Here is an 18272-nt window from a genome sequence, read left to right on the forward strand (position 1 = left end):
AAATTTTGATAAATTATCGATTCTAGCAGCATACTTTGAAAAGTTGGTGATGGATTTAATATGCAGTTTTTATATATATATATGTTTAAAGTGTTTATTTGTTTCCTTGTTGAATTTGGATTTGTAGCTTGCAACATACTTTGAAAAGTCGGTTGCAAGTTTGTTGTCAATTATATCTCAACATTCAATGTCAAATATTTTGTTTATTAACTTTGAAATCATTTGGATGTAAAAAATGATGTTATTTTTGTAAATATATCTCAAAAAAATCATTATAAACTATTGAAGATAAATTTTAATTTATGTTAATTTGGATTTTATATATATATATATATATATATATATATATATATATATATATATATATATATATATATTCAGCAAAAAATAATAAAAAATGGTATAATGGTCATTTTGACAATTCAACACAACAATTCAGAGGTTCCAACCAAACAACATTTTAAAAATTCTGATTTTAAAATTTCAGATCCTTAGAAATTCAGATTCTACCAAAGAGGCCCTAAATATGAAAAAAAAAAAAAAAAAAAAAAAAAAAAAAAAAAAAAAAAAGTTTACAACATCTCTTTATTGTTTTAATTATTGTAGGGGCAGAATATATTTCTTTGTGTAAGTAAGAGGAGCTAAATGACATAACTTCCATTTTCCAAACAATTCTTCTCTTAAATTACTTTTGCCCTTACCCTCGGGGTACTCTTTCAGGGCAACAAGAGTGCGAGACGATCATCGTTTCCCAAATTCGAGCACAGGGTACTTACTTGAGGAGAAGCAAGAGGGGACATCGGTTTCTCTCCAAAATCAACGAGGTAAGTACAACGCAACTAATCTCTAGGCGCAAAACCCCTTCTAATATGTATAATGTATGCTACCTGTTTGATGAAAATCCCCGATGAATGAAATCGAATGTACTACTTTCCTATTTCATGACTTGAATCTGCTGCAACAAAAATTGAACGCGAGCTCCAATATATCCTGATCTTAAGTTATTTCTGTCATACGCTGTTCGATATTTCGAACCAATTTCATAAAAATTCCGATTGTAAGTTATTTGCCATGTTTCTTGCCCTAAAACTCTCTTCTTTCAGCTTAGACCTACTCTATATTTCCAGCAGATTATAGAGAATTCACAGATAATATGAATAAAGCTTCAGCAGGGTCCTCCTCCAAAGTGAAAGAGGGTTCATCCCATCCATCAGAAACCTCATTCAAGCGCAAAAGAGGAGTTTTTCAGAAAGATTGTGAGTGAGTCTGACTTTCTCACAAAAAGCTTTATCTTTCATTTTCTGTTTATAAACCTAACTTTGTTTTCATCAGACCATCTCTCTGATATCTTTATTCTTGCTAATGTTCTTGTGCAACAAAATGTAAATTGAAGTTTGATTCTTGTTAATGGTTTCTTCAATAATTTTGATGAAGTCTCTCAGTATGAATGGGGTTTTAATCATGTTTTTGATTTATATATTTTGCCCTTTATCACTTGTCTGTTATTGTTTGAAACAGTGCAGCATATGATGTATGGTTTTGGAGACGATTCTAATGTAAGCATCATCTTTCATATCACATCATTTTATCTTTAGTATTAATTTAGTACAAATTTGATTCAATCAATAAAAAAGAAGCATACGTTTTCTTACATAAGTTATTGGTTCAAGATCAACTTTTTGTTGACAAAGTAATACTATTCCTAACCATTAAAATGATAACAACAAATAGATAACGTTTCTTTTCAAATACCTTGAAACAATTTCCAAGTTTTCTTTTCTGTGTTTTCACTTTTCAGCCATTACCAGAGACTGTTGCTTTAATGGAGGACATTGTGATGGAGTATGTGACAGACATGGTAACACACCTCATCTACTTTACATTTTCTTCTTTCTTTTTTCTTCTTCATCATATTTTTAATCTTTTAATATACATAGTTGATATATGATTGTTTGTAATTGTAGGTGCATAAAGCTCAAGATATTGCATCAAAGAGGGGAAAGCTATTGACCGAAGATTTCTTGTTCTTGATTCGAAAAGTACTTTTTTTTTACTAAAATTAAAAATAAATTTGACCCATGTAGAGATGACAGATTACTAATAGTTTTGTATTCATAAATGTGTTGATAGGATCTGCCGAAGCTAAACCGTTGTACAGAGTTGTTGTCGATGAATGAAGAATTAAAACAAGCGAGGAAAGCTTTTGATGTGGATGAAGAGAAGTTGGCACAGCCAGATTGATATAACAGGATGTACTGTGTTTGGAATGTGTTTGGAATATACTGTGCTTGTGTTTGGCGTATACAGAATGTACCTACTTTTGGCAATTGCTATAAAGATTTCGAAATGAAGATTTTTTTTTATTAAATTTTAGTATTTGATTAAAATTTTAGTTATGGACGAGTTTGAGGATGGATTCTAGGAACATAGGTACAAATTTGAGGGAAGTGTGATGGGTTCTAGATATCAATTCACAAATCACAAGCCTAAAGTCCCAAGTTGACGTTTATTGTACCATGTTTGATACAAATGAATGTAATTATTAAGGATGTTATTTGGGTTGGAACCTGACCGAATAGATCCGAATCCGAATAACCCGAAAATCGAATAACGGTAATTGCATGAACTGAAAATCGAACCGATTAACCAATTTGGGTTCGATTCAGTTCGGGTATTAATCGGTTTGGGTATTACCCAAATTGATTAATCGGTTCGGTTTTCAGTTCAGGTATTAATCGGTTTGGGTATTACTCAAATAACATGTACAAGATAATTAATGATTTAATATAACCGAAAAAAAAAACAAATAAACCGTATTAGGAATATATAACCCGAATAATAGAATAACAATGTATTTTTATACATCAACGTAAAACATTCAAACACTAACATAACATAATAACATATTGAAAGAATAACATTTACATAGTAGATTAACATAATGAGAATTAATTTCTTACCTGAGTTTCTTGAGTTGGAGCCTAATTTTTCATGACTAGACAAAGTAGAAATTTGTGAATCCTTAGAGATAATAGGAATGGTCGATTTTTGAAAGTCTAAAACAAAATGATGGATCTACAGAAGTGATTTGGAGTTTAGAAATAGTTGAGACGATTGGTCGATTTTGAAACGATGAGAACGAGCGTAGGGTTTTTTTTTCTGTTATGAACGACGAGTACAAAAGTGTGAATCGTGATTTTGGTTGGCTTTTCTAAGAGTTTATGTTTTTCGTAATATTTTCAAAATGATTCCCGGTTTCAAATTTTTCGAAACAGAAATCTCCGACAAAGTCCCAAAATTTTGGTTTAATTTACGGTTTAATTCCAAATTAATTTTTCTTTTTACAAAAATCCTAAAAACTGGCAAAATGCTGCATTTTGACTGGCTAGAACCACAAACAAATTAATTTGAAACTATTTCGTAAACTACCTAACATATTGGGACTTTTCTGCAAAAAAAGACTTTATTGATTTTATTATTATTATTATTATTATTATTATTATTATTATTATTATTATTATTATTATTATTATCATTATCATTAAAATTTTAAATAAGTATATTATTTTTTAAATTCTTTATTATTAAAATTATTAAGTAAATACATTATATATATATATAATATATATGTGTGTGTATTTATATAATTATTTATTTATTAATATTAAAAAGAATAAATTTAAAAAAGTGAAATTAAATAATCTAACAACTTTTTAATATGATTTTAAGAAAATAATAATTTTTTTAGCCCAATAACCACTTGGTACGAAATGGAGTTCCGGACAAAAAAAACATTTTTTTGATCGATTCATGACTAAAACTTCGGATTTCAGAAAGTAAATACAAGTTGATTGAACGTGACATGATATGTTACGTTACGACCTGAAAATAAAACATAAATAAAGAGGACCAATTTAATTCGAACTCGATATCCCCAACTTATATTAGGCTAAACACTATTCATGATTACACAATCATCCACCAAACCCTCTTGTCAGTTTCAAATTGACTCCACCCAATCTCAAGAGTAATTTCCTATTATTTTTAAGTTGACTCCCCTAAAGCCAAACGGTATACGTTCGACGAAGAGTTTTGTGGTCGAGCTGGCCACGAACAACGGGCGTGCACACCACCCCGTTGTCTCATGGTGGCTCGTTTTCGTGGTGGCTCGTTATCGGGGCAACGAAGTCGCACGGCCAATGAGATTAAGATGCAAAAATTTGACCGTTGTCTAGCCGTTGAACGGTTAGTTTTGTAAAAAATAAATAAATAAATAAATAAACAATTTATTTACCTATAAATACCACATTTTTACTCCTTATTTTTTACACCATTCTTTTCTTTCTCTATATACAAACTACACACTACATCTTCACAATCAAAAATCATGGATCCCAACCAAAATACCCCTCTAAACTACCGAAATCGCAAACCCGATAACGCTTTTGCGTTAGATACAACACCTCGACAATTCCCGACTATGGAGTCACCTCAAGGCGGTTTTATCAATTTACTTCAAAGTGGTTCCCCTATCCAACAAACACCACTTTTCCAACAACAATATCAACCTTTTCCGGCTTTCCAACAACAACAAATGCAACAACAATACCAACAATTTCAACAATTCCAACAACTACAACAACTCCAACAACAATCGTCACAACAACAACAACCACCAATTTCACAACCACCAAGCTCACAACCACCACTTTCGCCGGATTTTGTTCCGGAAACGCAACCTTCACCACTACCTCAACCAAAAAAGAAAAAAGGAAAAAAAACGGCCCGACCCACTACCACCCAAGAAAAGGTCCCATGGACAAAAGAAGAAGAAGAAAAGTTAGCGGAGGCATGGGTGGCGGCTTCCGAAGATCCAATTGTAGGAGATAGCCAGCCTTACGGAAGTTTTTGGGAAAAAGTCCGAGCCATTTTTTTACGAGTTAATGGAAAGTGAAACTCGAAATGCCGATCAAATTACGTCGAAATGGCGAGATATTCGACTAAAATGCACCGAGTTTGGAGGAATCTACAGCAACCTCCTAAACATACGCAAAAGCGGCTCGAACGATTTTGATGTTTTCAAGGCGGCCATGGACCAATTTGAAAAAACAACGCCAACACGCAAAGCTTTTCCGTATATGAAACAGTGGCTAAAATTGAAAGACGCCCCAAAATGGAAAGAGCAAACGGAAGGAAGTTCCCAATCTTCCGGTTCAAAGCGTTCGAGAAACCCCGAAGGAACTTCTCAACAATCGGACGGCCGAACACACATCGACATCAACGACGATCCGATAGATCTTGAAAACGACCAACCTCTTCGTCGGCCCGTTGGAAGAAATAAAGCAAAAAAAGCGGCGTCAACATCTTCGAATTCTAGTGTTATGGATATGTTTGGCAATAAATTTGATCGATATGTGCAACTTCAAGAAACGAAGGCCGAGGTGATGACTCGGATGGAACAAAAAATGATCGAAGCACAAACATCATTTCAAGAGGCACAAGAGACACTCCAAACAAAAACCGGTATGGAAATCTTGAAAATGAAAGCGGACGACCTTGAGGGCGAAGACTTGGAACTTTTCCAAGCAATGAAAAAGTCGGTTCGAGCCTGAAGTAGGCGTAGGGGGTAGTTTATTTTATTTATGGTTGGAATTTTTAGTTTTTTTTAATGTTTTTTTTTAATTTTTTTTTAAATTTAACTAATGTAATTTTTATTTTGATTGTTATTTTTATTTTATTTTTTAATTTCAATTAATTTAGTTTTTATTTAATGTAATTTGGTATTTTAATTTAATGGAAAAACTAGTATTAAAAAAATGTTTTTAATGTATTTTTGAATTAACTTTAAATAAAAAAAATGAGGTGGAGTGGTGTGTTTAGTGGTAAGTATCCCATGTTAGTGGTAGTGAAATGTGGTGCTAATGTAGCACCCACCACATATGTGGTATGTGGTGGGTATAACGGATGGTCTAATATTGAAAATGCGACAACAAAAATGATCCATAAAGTATTGTTGATGGAGAGTATGTAACTAAATTACAAGGGATATCTTCAAAAGGCTGCAGCTTGAAAACTATTCATTGAAGCAACTATTTGTCGAAACAAAACTAATCGCTACTTGGAAAATATTCACGAACTATTTAAAATGTATTTATACAAGTATTTATTTAATAATATTAATAATAAAGATTTAAAAAATAATATACTTATTTAAACTTTTAATAAAATAATAATGATAAAAATAATCAAAGTTATTTTATATTATTTTTGGGTAGAAAAGTCCCAATATATTATGTTAGTTTACAAAATAATCCCAAATTAATTTGTTTCCGATTCTAACGGGTCAAAATGCAACCTTTTGCCGGTTTTAAGATTTTTTTGTAAAAAAAAAAATAAAAAAACTTGTTTGAAACTAAACCGTAAACTGAGCCAAAATTTTAGTACATTATTGGAGATATCCCTTTTCGAAATGCTACTTCTTTTCATTTTTTTTTAAATGTTGCTTCCTTGTAAATTTTTTGAAAAACTTATTATATTTTGGTAAATCTACAGAAAAGTCTCAACTTCTGGGAAAAGTTTTAAAAAAGTCTTAATGTTTTTTTGAACAGAAAAATCTCATTATTTTGAGAAAATCACATAATTCGTCATTTGTTGTTCAAATATAAAAAATGGTTTTTTTTTGTTAATTTGGGAAAAATGTTGAATAATCAGAATTTTTCTGTTTAAAATTTTTTTAAGACTTTATTAAAAAATTTCCCAAGATAATGAGACTTTTCTATAGTAATCCATTATATTTTCGAAATGCTTCTTATATTATCGACCTACTTTCGCTAATCCAAACTACTTTCTGTAATAATTTTAAAGTACTTATGTTTTTTCGGGGAGACTTTCGTGTTAAATTTTCAAACTGCATCTTAAATTTTCTAACTAACCCCCCCTAATTTAGTATTTGGGAAATAAAACAATTTTCTAAAATGTCTTTTTTACAAACTTTGAGGTTATACCCTAATATTGCATTTCATGTGTTCATTATATAATACTTATTTTCTAATAGTCATTGAGATTACTATCTACCGGATGATATTTCCACTTAAGAAATTAATCCATCCATATAAAATATATGTTTTAACGACTTGTATGATAATTGTAATTGTATTGTACCTTATACAGATGAATCGATTTCTGAAGTGAAAACATCACTTCCCAAAAAGATCACAATGTGTAAGGGAGCTAAAAACACATTTTTCCATTATTTTTGATTTTTTATAATTAACCTAAAAGTTAAGGGGGTTTTAGGTCTTACTTTAAACAGTCGGGGACCAAAGTGTGTTTATGTCAAAGTAAAAGGAGCTAAAAACACATTTTCCGTTCCTAAACCCGTGACTTAACTCGTGACCTTGGGGCAGTCTTCTCGAGCAATAAGAGTGCGACGATCGTCCTTTCCTTGCGATTAACCTCCATCTCCAAATTCCATCACAGAATACGTGAAGTGAGGCAAGCGACAACAACAAATCTTCGAGTTTTTTTGCGTTGTTTCTGTAAAATTAACGAGGTATGTACAAAGCATTTATCATTCTCGAGTGGAATCTCTTAAACTATATATGCATTCTACCTGTTTGATGAAAGTCCTCAGTGAATACAAAGTTTTGTTTTAGTATGGAACTGTATTAAGCTTTTATCCAAGAAATCAGGTAGAAATTTTCATTCAAACTTCTAATAAACTGCCACTAATTTATTTCCTCCTTCACCCCACAACTTTCTACTCTCAGATTTCTTCAATTGAAGGCATTGAATCACAACTGGTATTGTCAAAATGCTAGGTGGCCCTGGGCTTGAATCTGTTGTTGATCGTAAGTACAATTCCATTCCTTTTCATTAAATTTTGTTGTGAAAGATTCGTTTAAATGCTTTCTTCTTACAATACGCACTCTTTCAGAGAATTCTATACTCAATATACTTGATTTACTAAAGAACTTCTTTTCATCTCTCTACAGAAATCATTTCAGTTATCACAAATGATGGAAGAAACATAGTGGTAAGTTTCAGTTTTTTTAACCCACAACACATGAATTCTTGTACTAATTACAATTATTTGCATTCAGGGAGTTCTAAAAGGTTTTGACCAAGCAACAAATATAATTCTGGATGAATCTCACGAACGAGTTTATTCCACCAAGGTAGGAAACTATCATTAATCTTTCAAAATTTGATCTTTACATATGTTTTGTTAATAGGCTGATTCAAATGTAAAATATTCTCCATTTCTATTATTAAATCCTGTTTTAACTTGCAGGAAGGAGTTCAACAACTTGTATTAGGCCTCTACATCATAAGGGGTGATAACATGTATGTTTATACTTTATACTTTCTAAGTTTCTTTTAATCACACCCATTTTAATGAGTTTACTTTTATTCATTTAGAACACAAACCACCTAAATATTAATACTAATACTAATGATTGTTGTGCAGAAGCATAATTGGGGAACTGGATGAGGAGCTTGATGCAAGCTTGGATTTGGCTGAACTGAGAGCTCATCCTCTAAGGCCTGTTATTCACTAATTATGATGATCTTATTTTATTAAATCATGTGTTTTAGGGGAAGTAAATGTGATACATGAAAACTGAAGTGGTTGCTATTTGTTAATGCTATGTATTTGTTTTAGCTTTTGGTTGAAACTTGTTTGAAACATGTTAATTATGTTGATGGCTTTGTGTCTATTCATAAAACAAAATTGAAAAATTAAACTTGTGTATCAAAATGAATGTGATGGATAATTGTTAATAGGAAAACGAGTAAATTTGGATTAGAAAAACGCTCGTGTTAAACAACTCAAAATACAAAGTGTTTGATGGACATTGAGATTTATCAAATATACACTTTCTCACTCATACTACATATTCAACTCTCAAGCCACAAGTGCCACAAAGAAGGATATGAATGTCAATATCTCCTTTGTCAAGATTCACTTTGACCAGTCATCCGCTACTAGAGTATATTTATCAATTAATTGTCTTGCATATGTTAAATTACATTTATGAGTTGTATTGCGTATGTTAAAAGTAGATACACACGCTTGTGACATAAAGATATGTATAGGAGTGGGTATTGGTGATGCTATAATATTGAATTAGTCGCAATTAGTGATGGATGGATCTCTAATATAATAGTGGCTGCCCGATCTTTATGGTATGCATAGGAGTTGTTGAGATTATGATATTCCCTCTTGCATCCTGAGTCTTGCCTCACAATAAACAACCATTTTCATTTGTATCTAGAATTAGATCGAGTCTAAAGTAATCTGCTCTAAATTTATTTTTTTGTATCCATGATAATACCACAAAATTACATGGTTGGTCGGTATAATTTGTATAATTTACCAAAACTAACATAGTTATGTTAGGACAACTATCAAAATGTATGTATTTGTTCGTATATTTTTAATTTCTTACATCATTGGTTCTTATGTTTTCATTTTTTTTTTTTTTTCAAAATTGAGCTGAAATTATTCTTTTAACCATACTTTGACTTTTTTTAATTAATTTTATTTCTTTTTTTATATTAAAATAATTTTTTTTATTAAAAAGTTACCCCACCTCACCCTAACCATAAATCCAACAACCTTTTTCATATTTCTCTCTAAAAAACTACTCTCTTCCTTCTCTCAAGACTTCAGCCACCACCACTTTCAGTCGTTGCCTTCAACCTGTACCACCACTACCCCAACTACCATCGGCTATTCACCGCTTTAAACATGCACATTGTCGACGAAAGAACTAGTCGTCGCCACTAACCCCACCTTAATCCTACCACTACATTTCCCCGTTTGCTTTAAGCCCATTTCACATAGTCCCTATCTACTCTTCTTCTTTATCTCTCAGTGGTAAATTCGGCTACCATCATTAATAAATCTCGTTGCTACCGTTGGACTCACATCACAGCCATACCATTTCCCTTTAACCACCACGCCGACAATACTTCCTTTTAACCTTATAGAACAATCAACAAAACCCACCAACCATTGGCCAGCCAAAATCGATATAAGGCACCACCATATGTCACCACTGATCTATGCAAGCTAAACACGATCTTGCTTCCTCCACCATCGCTCAAGCTGATCGTCACTCTTTCCATCCTAAGCCCTAGGTTTTAATGGGTATAGCCATCACCGACACATTCATTAACTCACCATCCTCCATCATCATCATCAATCCTCATCATCTCTCTCTCTCTCTCTCTCTCTCTCTCTCATCATGTGCTTTTCTTGAAGATTTTTTTGCCACAAATCCAAGGCTCCACCATGCAAAATCTCTGGTAACTGTTGCCTCCCACTTGGAAAATCTTCAGTGACTGATCCTTCACTTGGTACTCTTCAGGATGAAGGGAATAAGGGTGGTGGGCTGGTGGGGGGTCAAGGGTGTTAGCTTAATAAGATTATGGGTTTTACTTTGTATTGGGTCTTATGTTGGCCCATTAGCTAGAAAACCCTAATTAGCTAGTCTATATATTCTGTCTTTTCCTTTCATTGTATCTTGTGCTTCTCATTTGATAATAATATGAAACCCTAGATGTTCTATATCTTCTTAGTTTTCATGGACCATGGTATCAGAGCTCGGTTGATCATCTATACTTTTGTTTTGGGGGCGAGTTGTAGCAGGCACGACACTATTCACATTACTTTTCATCGATATTGTTCACATGTACTGTTCATCTACACTTTTCACGTACTGTTTGCAATTTTGGGTATGGTTTTGTTGCTCGTTTTTGTATTCAGTTTAATTTGATTAGTTCGTTTCGTCGATTTCGAGGGTTTCATTTCCTCTGTTGGTTTTGTTGATTTCGAGATCTTGATTGTTGTTGCTATTCATATTTATTGTTATTTTCCTTTTATTGATGTTGAGATATGGCCCCAAGAGATGATTCTCTTTAGTCCATTAGTATTCAACTCGATGGCAAAAACTATACCTATTGGAGGTATGTTATGAAAAATTTATTACGAGGCAAGACTATGTATGTGGGGGATTGTTATAAGTTACAAGAACAAACCAACACACGAGAAGGTTGTTGATTATGCAACCTTATTGGATTCATGGGAGACTGATAACTCCAAGATCATTACTTAGATTAATAATTTTGTTATCCAGTCCATTGGTACTCAGTTGGCGAAGTATGATACATAAAAGGAGGTTTGGGATCATTTGGCTAGGTTGTATACTCAGTCTAACTTTGCAAAGCAGTATCAGTTAGAGTTTGATATTCGAGCCCTCCAACAAAACAATCTTAGCGTTCAAGAATTTTATGTAGCTATATCAGATTTGTGGGATCGGTTGGCTCTACAAAACCTGATGTGTTGAAAGCTTTTAAGCCTTATATTGAAAGAAGGGAAGAACAATGCTTGGTTTAGTTCTTGATGGCATTACGTTCAGATTTTGAAGGCTTGCATGGATCAATCTTGCATCACATACCTCTTTCCACTATTGATTCGGTTGTTCACGAGTTGATTGCTGAAAAAACTCGTATCAAGTCCCATGCTAACAAATGTACAAAGACAGCCACTCCTGTTGTCTTTGTTGTTCCACAACGACCTCAGTCTTCAAATCAAAATCGTCCCAAAGTTGCATTTGATGAGTGTGCTTTCTGTAAGAAGAAGAACCATTGGAAGGCAAATTGTCCTTCGCTGATAGGCATTGGAAATTAGCAACAACAACAAACGAGATCAACTGCACAGTCTCAGCCTTCACAACAGAACAAATCTTCTGGACAGTTACGTCCCTCGTTTCCATTCTTTAGGCCACCACAGTACACTGCTTCTGCAACTTCAGTTGAGAATGAACTAAATTTTACATCACCATTAGCCTTGGATCTCCAAATTATTGAACAGTCCAAACAGTTCATTGCTATTAATAAGATTATAAACTTTATTTTGTATTGGGTCTTATGTTGGCCCATTAGCTAGAAAATCTTAATTAGCTAATCTATATATTCTGTCTTTTCTTTTCATTGTATCTTCTACTTCTCATTTGATAATAATATATAATCTTAGACGTTCTATATATTGTTAGTTTTCGAAGGGCAAGGTATATTAGGGTCCAACTTTTATTTTCTATTTTTAATTGAAATAGTTAAATAATATGAAAGAAAATTTAGAAGGGTAAAAAAAACAATAACTATTTTTATATGGGTTAATGACTAGTTAACATTGACCGGCCAAACTAGAAACTAAAACAACATAGACAAACACATCGTTTTGATTGTTGTCACAGAGATTTTTTTATAATAATAATAATAATAATAATAATAATAATAATAATAATAATAATAATAATAGTCGTAATAAAAGAAAATAGGAATCCATGTACAATCTTAATTTAGTTAACATTGACCGGCCAATCATATACCACGAGTCCACCTTTCTTTTGAATTAAAATTAACATATTTATTTCTAAGACATACCAAAGAAAGTCTACTTGAATCTAAAGAACTCATAAATGGAGACGACTTAAATAAAAAATGATCTTTATTATCTCAAATATACATATGTATAGTAATAATAATGTAAACAAAATACGAGTATACATATAGAGAGAGAAGGGAGGAAAAAACCGATCTACGATCCTCCACTTTCTCATGAATATCGAATCAAGAACTACAAAATAACACAATAATAATAATCAATACAATAAATAATAAATGGAAAGAATCATAGCTTAAACCTGAAACTGCAGCTACTATCCCTGATCCTGATAACATTATCAGTAGCCAAAGTATTCACATTCACTCTACACCTCACAATCGGCTTCCACTTCGGCAACTTCAGCTTCCCAAGCTTAATCCTCACCGGAACTTTAGCTCTCAAAACCAGCGGCACAACTCCGGTCTGTATCTGCGCCTGCAACGAATTCAACAACCCGGTGGCGTCCTGAGCTTGTCCCGTCATCGGAATGTTCAGCACCGTCGTGTTCCGGTGACCCTGATAGAACTTCGGAAATGAACCTTGACATAGAGTCGTTCCCATGTAAATCACCGTCAACCTTGATCCACCTTCGTATGAGATTCCGATCTTCGTGTTAGGGTTTCTCGCTGTAATGTTGACGTTAAACTGAGCGGATAAGGTGTTGTCGTTGTTCGGATTGAACTGGGTGATGGTCATCCCGTCGACGGAGTATTTCGGGAGTTTTGGATCGAATCCGAAGTAGATGATTGCTGCTAGGATTCCGACGATCATGATTAAGATGAAGAAGAAGCAAAGTATGCAGCATAGGAAGCGGCGGCAGCAGTGTCGTTTCTTTGGTGGTTTGGAGTATTGGATCGGGATTGTACGCTGGTATGGTGGTTGTGGCTCCGCCGGATTGCCGTGGTCGGACCTGGATGAGCCTCTGGGCACCAATGGCGCGGTGGGTTTCTGTTGGGATTCCAAGTCGGTCGCCGGCGTGACCGGGTCCGGGTGGATTCTCTGGTGATCGGACATTGGAATGTGAAGAAGAAGATGAAGTGAATGTGAATGGGTTCGAGAATGAAGCAAAGTCGGACACTTTTTTTCTTCTAAAATGACGGAAACTTTCGTATTATATAAGACTTGTGAATGAACAAGAGTAGATAAAGTCATATGGAAGTAGACTTTTCTAAAATTGACCTTTCACTATGCATCGATTGACATTTTGTACCTTTTACTTTGAATTTCGTTTTTGTTGTCTAAAATACCCAAGTTATGTCGTAATAATGTTCAAAATAAGGGAACAAGTGTTTTGAAAATGGTTTGGATTTTTATTTTTAAATTAACTAAATATTAGGATTGGTTTGTTTCTTATAAAAAACCATATAAAAAACCTAAACGTATAGAATACCAAAATGACTCTTTATGTATATTTGTGATTAATTAAATATTCTAAAAATTAAATTGATTTACATATATCTATGATTTTCATTGCAAATTAACATATAGTGAATATCTTTTGTATTATTTTTGTATACTTTTAGTTATTTGTTAAATTTTATTACCATGGTTTATGCATAATAAAAAATAGTCATAAAAAACCAAAAATAACAAATAAAAAATTTGGAAAGACAAAACATTACGGTTTTTCAATGTCAAAAACTAAAATCCATGTCAAGATATCATGTAGATCTTTTCAAGCTGTTTGTCGTAGATATAGACCTCTTATTAAATACATTTGTAATGATACCCTTATTTAAATGATTATTTCAAATAACAATAACAAATACAATATTAAGAATTTATATATCCAAATTTAATTCAAGTTATCGTGTTAAAATAATTTGACACGTTTGCCCCAATGTACGTGTCATCCATAGACTTGTTTCAATGGTTAATAATTTCAGATGAACAAAATGAATTATGAAGGTGTAATTTTGGTAGTTTGGACCATAAGTAAGAAATGCATACCACGTGACTAAACGCGTTTGTTGTTTGAAAATGAAGGGATAAGTTTTGTAATTCACTCAAAGTAAAAGGGTCGGAAGCTTCCTTGTTTGACTATATAATATATACGAATTTGTTGGGCGATCTCTTTCCTGGTAGATTTCTATACACGGCTTGGTTAAATAGTGTTTACATGTATCAATGTTTCGGTTGGCTGATTCCACCATTTTAAGTATTGCATCGATGGGTTGTACTGTACAATTTTAGAAGGCACTCGTACAACACAGTAATGCGTGAAATCTTTGTATGTAGGTACAAATGAATGTTTTTTTTGGGTTAGCTACCCTAAAGACTTGGTGCCTTTTTTTGTGCATTTAATTTCAAATATTGACGCGTGCGTTTACTTTTTTATTTTTTATTTTTATGAATATGAAAAATATCTTAGTGTGACATGTTTTTACGGTTTTATGACAACAAAATCGTATATTATTGTATACATAACATTAAATCAGTGATAAATTGAAACACATATTTAAAAGGTGATTCATATACAAAAATTTTGTGTCATACAGAACAAAAATATGTTTTTTTTTTTTTTTTTTTCTTTTTGCATATCGTACGACTCTTTAAAAGATAAATTTTTGTGTACAACAAGTACGAATCAGTAATTAATAGAAAACCTTTTTTATTACGTTTTTTTTAATTGTATAAGTTTGTTAAATAAATAAGTCTAAACTTTATTGCGAAACATACAAACAACACCTAGACATCATGGCAACAAAATCACAAGTCAAAATTATCATTTAGAAGTTATTAAAAAGTGATTTGAGTGTAACGTTATCTATAAATAATATTATTTAGTATATACAAAAAGAAATAAGGTAACCTACATAAGTACAATAAAAACAACACTTCATAATTTATCGCCTCAAACCTTAATAACTTTTAAATTCCATAAATAGTCCATTGCATGTTTCTAGAACTCTTAACAATAAACAATGGTGTCACTTGGGTTCCTTTTTTTTTTTTTTTTCTCAGAAAGCATTTCGGCGTCCTTTTTTTAATGATGGTTTCGCACCTAGAACTTAGAAATTCCCTTTCGTGAAAAAAAAAAATCGTATTAGCAATTTAAAACTACTTGGGATTATTAATTTTAAATTGGTCAACACGTTTTTTCGTATGTTGTTTATCAAAAGACGATTTAAATATTCTATTTTTAAATAATTTTGTAAGAAGTTTTAGAAAGAAAAAGTAATGTTGACACTTGATAAATATATACCCATACAAAAATTATTAATTTAAAAAAATGATGTAATACTACAAGTAGCAGCCTCATGTATGCAGTATGCTTTGTCCAGATATGTTTTGAATTATTCAAGTTTAACCTGGGAAGCTTTAACTTCCTCTCGTTTTCTCTTGATAGATAGCATCTTAAAAAACCTTAATTTAGAATAACAAACACCCAATTAATAATTTTTCTTTTTTACATGCAAAACAAAACTAACCTAACACACACACACACACACACACACACACACACACACACATATATATATATATATATATATATATATATATATATATATATATATATATATATATATATATATATATATATATATATATATAGAGAGAGAGAGAGAGAGAGAGAGAGGAAGGTTCAATTGAGAAAAAAAAATGTTGAGAATGGAAGAATCATTCTCAGCCACACATTTATTTTGTCGCAAAACATTTAGGCGTACCGTCACAAACTCCTCCACTGGTCAACACCAAAATAACTGAAGGTCAATAAATACCAATAATTACCAAAATATCCCTAGAAGTCAACTGGTCAACTCTTGGTCAAAGTCAAAGTCCGTAGTCAAAGTCAAACTTCCTGACTGACTCTACTCGCCAAGTCAACCCGCTGACTCGTCGAGTCCAAGAATCTTCGAGTCCCATCCTGCTCAACTCACCGAGTTGTCCCTCAACTCACCGATTCATGACTTAACCAAAAAAGGTTAGGGTTCCATCACCAGACTCGCCAAGTCCAAGGCAATCTTCAACAGACTCGCTGAGTTGTTCTTCCAACTCGCCGAGTTCATGCACATATTCATACAACTCGTCGAGTACAATCATGTGACTCGCCGAGTATCTTTAGTTCTCAATCCATTCAGAGGCTTTTCAAGCCATGCAGGGGCTCCAATCCATTCGTCCAGCTGTTACAAGTGCGGCAAGTTAGGGCACTTCAACAGGGATTGTACCGCCCCTACACCTGTGATGCAGACATCGAAGTTGTTGTGTTTCCACTGCAACCAGAGGGGCTACAAGAAGGCCAATTGCCCCCAGTTGACAGCATCAACGTCGGTTAAGGCGCTAGCTCCAGCTACCCTGCGGATTACAGATAGCCAGCAGGTCAAGGCAGAGGCTCCAATGGTGAGGAGTCGGGTGTTTCAGCTGACTACCGAGGAGGCACGCGCCGCACCCGATGTGGTGACGGGATCGTTCCATGTGAACGGTATCCCTGTTCAGGTGTTGTTTGACTCGGGTGCCACCCAATCATTTGTTTCCCTTGCGCTTAGCAAGAGGTTTACTGAGTCTTCGGGCATGTTAGATTGCCCTTTAGAGGTAGAGATTATCGATGATCGATCGGTGCGAGCGTCAGCAGTATTCAGGGATTGTGTTCTAAGGTTATTTGAGGAGCGCTATTTGGTAGATTTGGTTCCCATCCCATTGCGGGGGAACAAGGTGATTATCGGCATGGATTGGCTGAGCCCTAATGGGGCGGTGATAGATTGCGCACATCAGCTAGTGCGGATCAGGACCCCAAGTGGGGGAGAGTTGGTGATCCACGACGAGAGACCACAGCGTGGACCCGCAGTATGTTCAGCAGCGAGAGCTAGGCTCTACCTTCAGCAGGGTTGCGCGGGATATATCGCGTACGTTATGGATACCCGGGATACGGGTAAGGCGACGGTGAGCGAGGTTCCAGTGGTGCGAGACTACACTGATGTGTTCCCGGAGGAGCTTCCTGGAATACCTCCGGAGTGTCAGGTAGAGTTCAGGATCGACCTAGTTCCTGGTGCGGCTCCGATAGCCAAGGCACCCTATCGGTTGGCTCCTCCTGAGATGCAGGAGTTGTCTACGCAGCTACAGGAGCTGCTAGATCAGGGATTTATTCGACCGAGCAGTTCACCCTGGGGAGCCCCGATCCTGTTTGTGAAGAAGAAGGACGGGTCGCATCGGATGTGTATAGATTACCGGGAGCTGAACAAGGTAACGGTGAAGAACCGTTACCCACTCCCGAGGATTGATGACCTCTTTGATCAGTTGCAGGGAGCATCTTGGTTCTCCCAGATCGATTTTCGTTCAGGTTATCATCAGATGAGGGTCAGAGAGGAGGATGTACAGAAGACCGCGTTTCGGACGCGTTATGGCCATTATGAATTCGTGGTGATGCCGTTTGGGCTCACCAATGCTCGTGCCACGTTCATGGACCTCATGAACCGCGTGTGTAGACCGATGTTGGATCGGTCTGTGATAGTTTTCATTGATGACATCTTGGTTTATTCCAAGACGCAGGAGGAGCACGAGGAGCATCTGAGAGAGGTTTTGGAGACCTTGAGGAGGGAGAGCTTGTACGCCAAGTTCTCCAAATGTGAGTTTTGGTTGCGCGAGCTGCAGTTTCTTGGGCACCTCGTCAACCAGAACGGTATTTTAGTAGACCCAGCTAAGGTGGAGGTCGTGATGAGATGGGAGGTTCCGAAGTCTCCATCCGAGATTCGGAGTTTTCTAGGATTAGCAGGCTACTATCGTAGATTCATTCAGGATTTCTCCAAGATAGCCATACCCATGACACGGTTGACTAGGAAAGCCGTGGTCTTTCGATGGGGGCCTGAGCAGCAGGCAGCGT

The 18272-nt window shown here is 34.6% G+C and overlaps 4 protein-coding genes across 7 annotated transcripts; 3 read left to right on the plus strand and 1 right to left on the minus strand.

Moving 5' to 3' along the window:
• Nucleotides 1–669: 669 nt before the first annotated feature.
• On the plus strand, nt 670–2368 carry TAF13 (TBP-associated factor 13). 4 transcript variants are annotated; one of them, XM_079030897.1, is made up of 6 exons: nt 670–824; nt 1104–1256; nt 1519–1556; nt 1799–1858; nt 1965–2039; nt 2131–2368. In XM_079030897.1, exons 2-6 carry the CDS (start codon nt 1154–1156, stop codon nt 2239–2241), a joined length of 387 nt encoding a protein of 128 aa, XP_078887023.1. In that variant the 5' UTR covers nt 670–824; nt 1104–1153; the 3' UTR covers nt 2242–2368. The 4 variants fall into 4 exon arrangements, with proteins under 4 accessions (XP_078887023.1, XP_078887021.1, XP_078887022.1 ...); XM_079030895.1 differs by having other exon boundaries at nt 1131–1256; XM_079030896.1 differs by having other exon boundaries at nt 672–824; nt 1128–1256.
• A 2575-nt stretch (nt 2369–4943) lies between these two features.
• Nucleotides 4944–5612, plus strand: LOC145095542 (uncharacterized). Its single transcript, XM_079033399.1, has one exon. The coding sequence runs from the start codon at nt 4944–4946 to the stop codon at nt 5610–5612; it is 669 nt and encodes a 222-aa protein (XP_078889525.1).
• A 1802-nt stretch (nt 5613–7414) lies between these two features.
• LOC145094591 (sm-like protein LSM8) lies at nt 7415–8678 on the plus strand. Its single transcript, XM_079032731.1, has 6 exons — nt 7415–7552; nt 7770–7850; nt 7995–8035; nt 8103–8177; nt 8294–8346; nt 8471–8678. The coding sequence occupies exons 2-6, from the start codon at nt 7814–7816 to the stop codon at nt 8559–8561; spliced, it is 297 nt and encodes a 98-aa protein (XP_078888857.1). The 5' UTR covers nt 7415–7552; nt 7770–7813; the 3' UTR covers nt 8562–8678.
• A 3821-nt stretch (nt 8679–12499) lies between these two features.
• On the minus strand, nt 12500–13549 carry LOC145092900 (NDR1/HIN1-like protein 6). Its single transcript, XM_079030899.1, has one exon. The coding sequence runs from the start codon at nt 13466–13468 to the stop codon at nt 12701–12703; it is 768 nt and encodes a 255-aa protein (XP_078887025.1). The 5' UTR covers nt 13469–13549; the 3' UTR covers nt 12500–12700.
• Between the last annotated feature and the right edge of the window lie 4723 nt (nt 13550–18272).

This window comes from Lactuca serriola, chromosome 3, assembly GCF_051521515.1.
Source record: "Lactuca serriola cultivar US96UC23 chromosome 3, Lser_US96UC23_V15, whole genome shotgun sequence".
In the NCBI taxonomy this organism is placed as follows: Eukaryota; Viridiplantae; Streptophyta; class Magnoliopsida; order Asterales; family Asteraceae; genus Lactuca; species Lactuca serriola.

Excerpts from the sequence above, each read along its gene's own strand:
- TAF13 (XM_079030897.1), top strand. The coding sequence starts at position 1,154 with ATGAATAAAGCTTCAGCAGGGTCCTCCTCCAAAGTGAAAGAGGGTTCA. Across the intron at positions 1,257-1,518 it reads AGGAGTTTTTCAGAAAGATT|TGCAGCATATGATGTATGGT; the intron begins GTGAGTGAGTCT and ends TGTTTGAAACAG. Across the intron at positions 2,040-2,130 it reads TCTTGTTCTTGATTCGAAAA|GATCTGCCGAAGCTAAACCG; the intron begins GTACTTTTTTTT and ends ATGTGTTGATAG.
- LOC145095542 (XM_079033399.1), top strand. The coding sequence starts at position 4,944 with ATGGAAAGTGAAACTCGAAATGCCGATCAAATTACGTCGAAATGGCGA.
- LOC145094591 (XM_079032731.1), top strand. The coding sequence starts at position 7,814 with ATGCTAGGTGGCCCTGGGCTTGAATCTGTTGTTGATC. Across the intron at positions 7,851-7,994 it reads GCTTGAATCTGTTGTTGATC|AAATCATTTCAGTTATCACA; the intron begins GTAAGTACAATT and ends ATCTCTCTACAG. Across the intron at positions 8,178-8,293 it reads AACGAGTTTATTCCACCAAG|GAAGGAGTTCAACAACTTGT; the intron begins GTAGGAAACTAT and ends TTTAACTTGCAG.
- LOC145092900 (XM_079030899.1), bottom strand. The coding sequence starts at position 13,468 with ATGTCCGATCACCAGAGAATCCACCCGGACCCGGTCACGCCGGCGACC.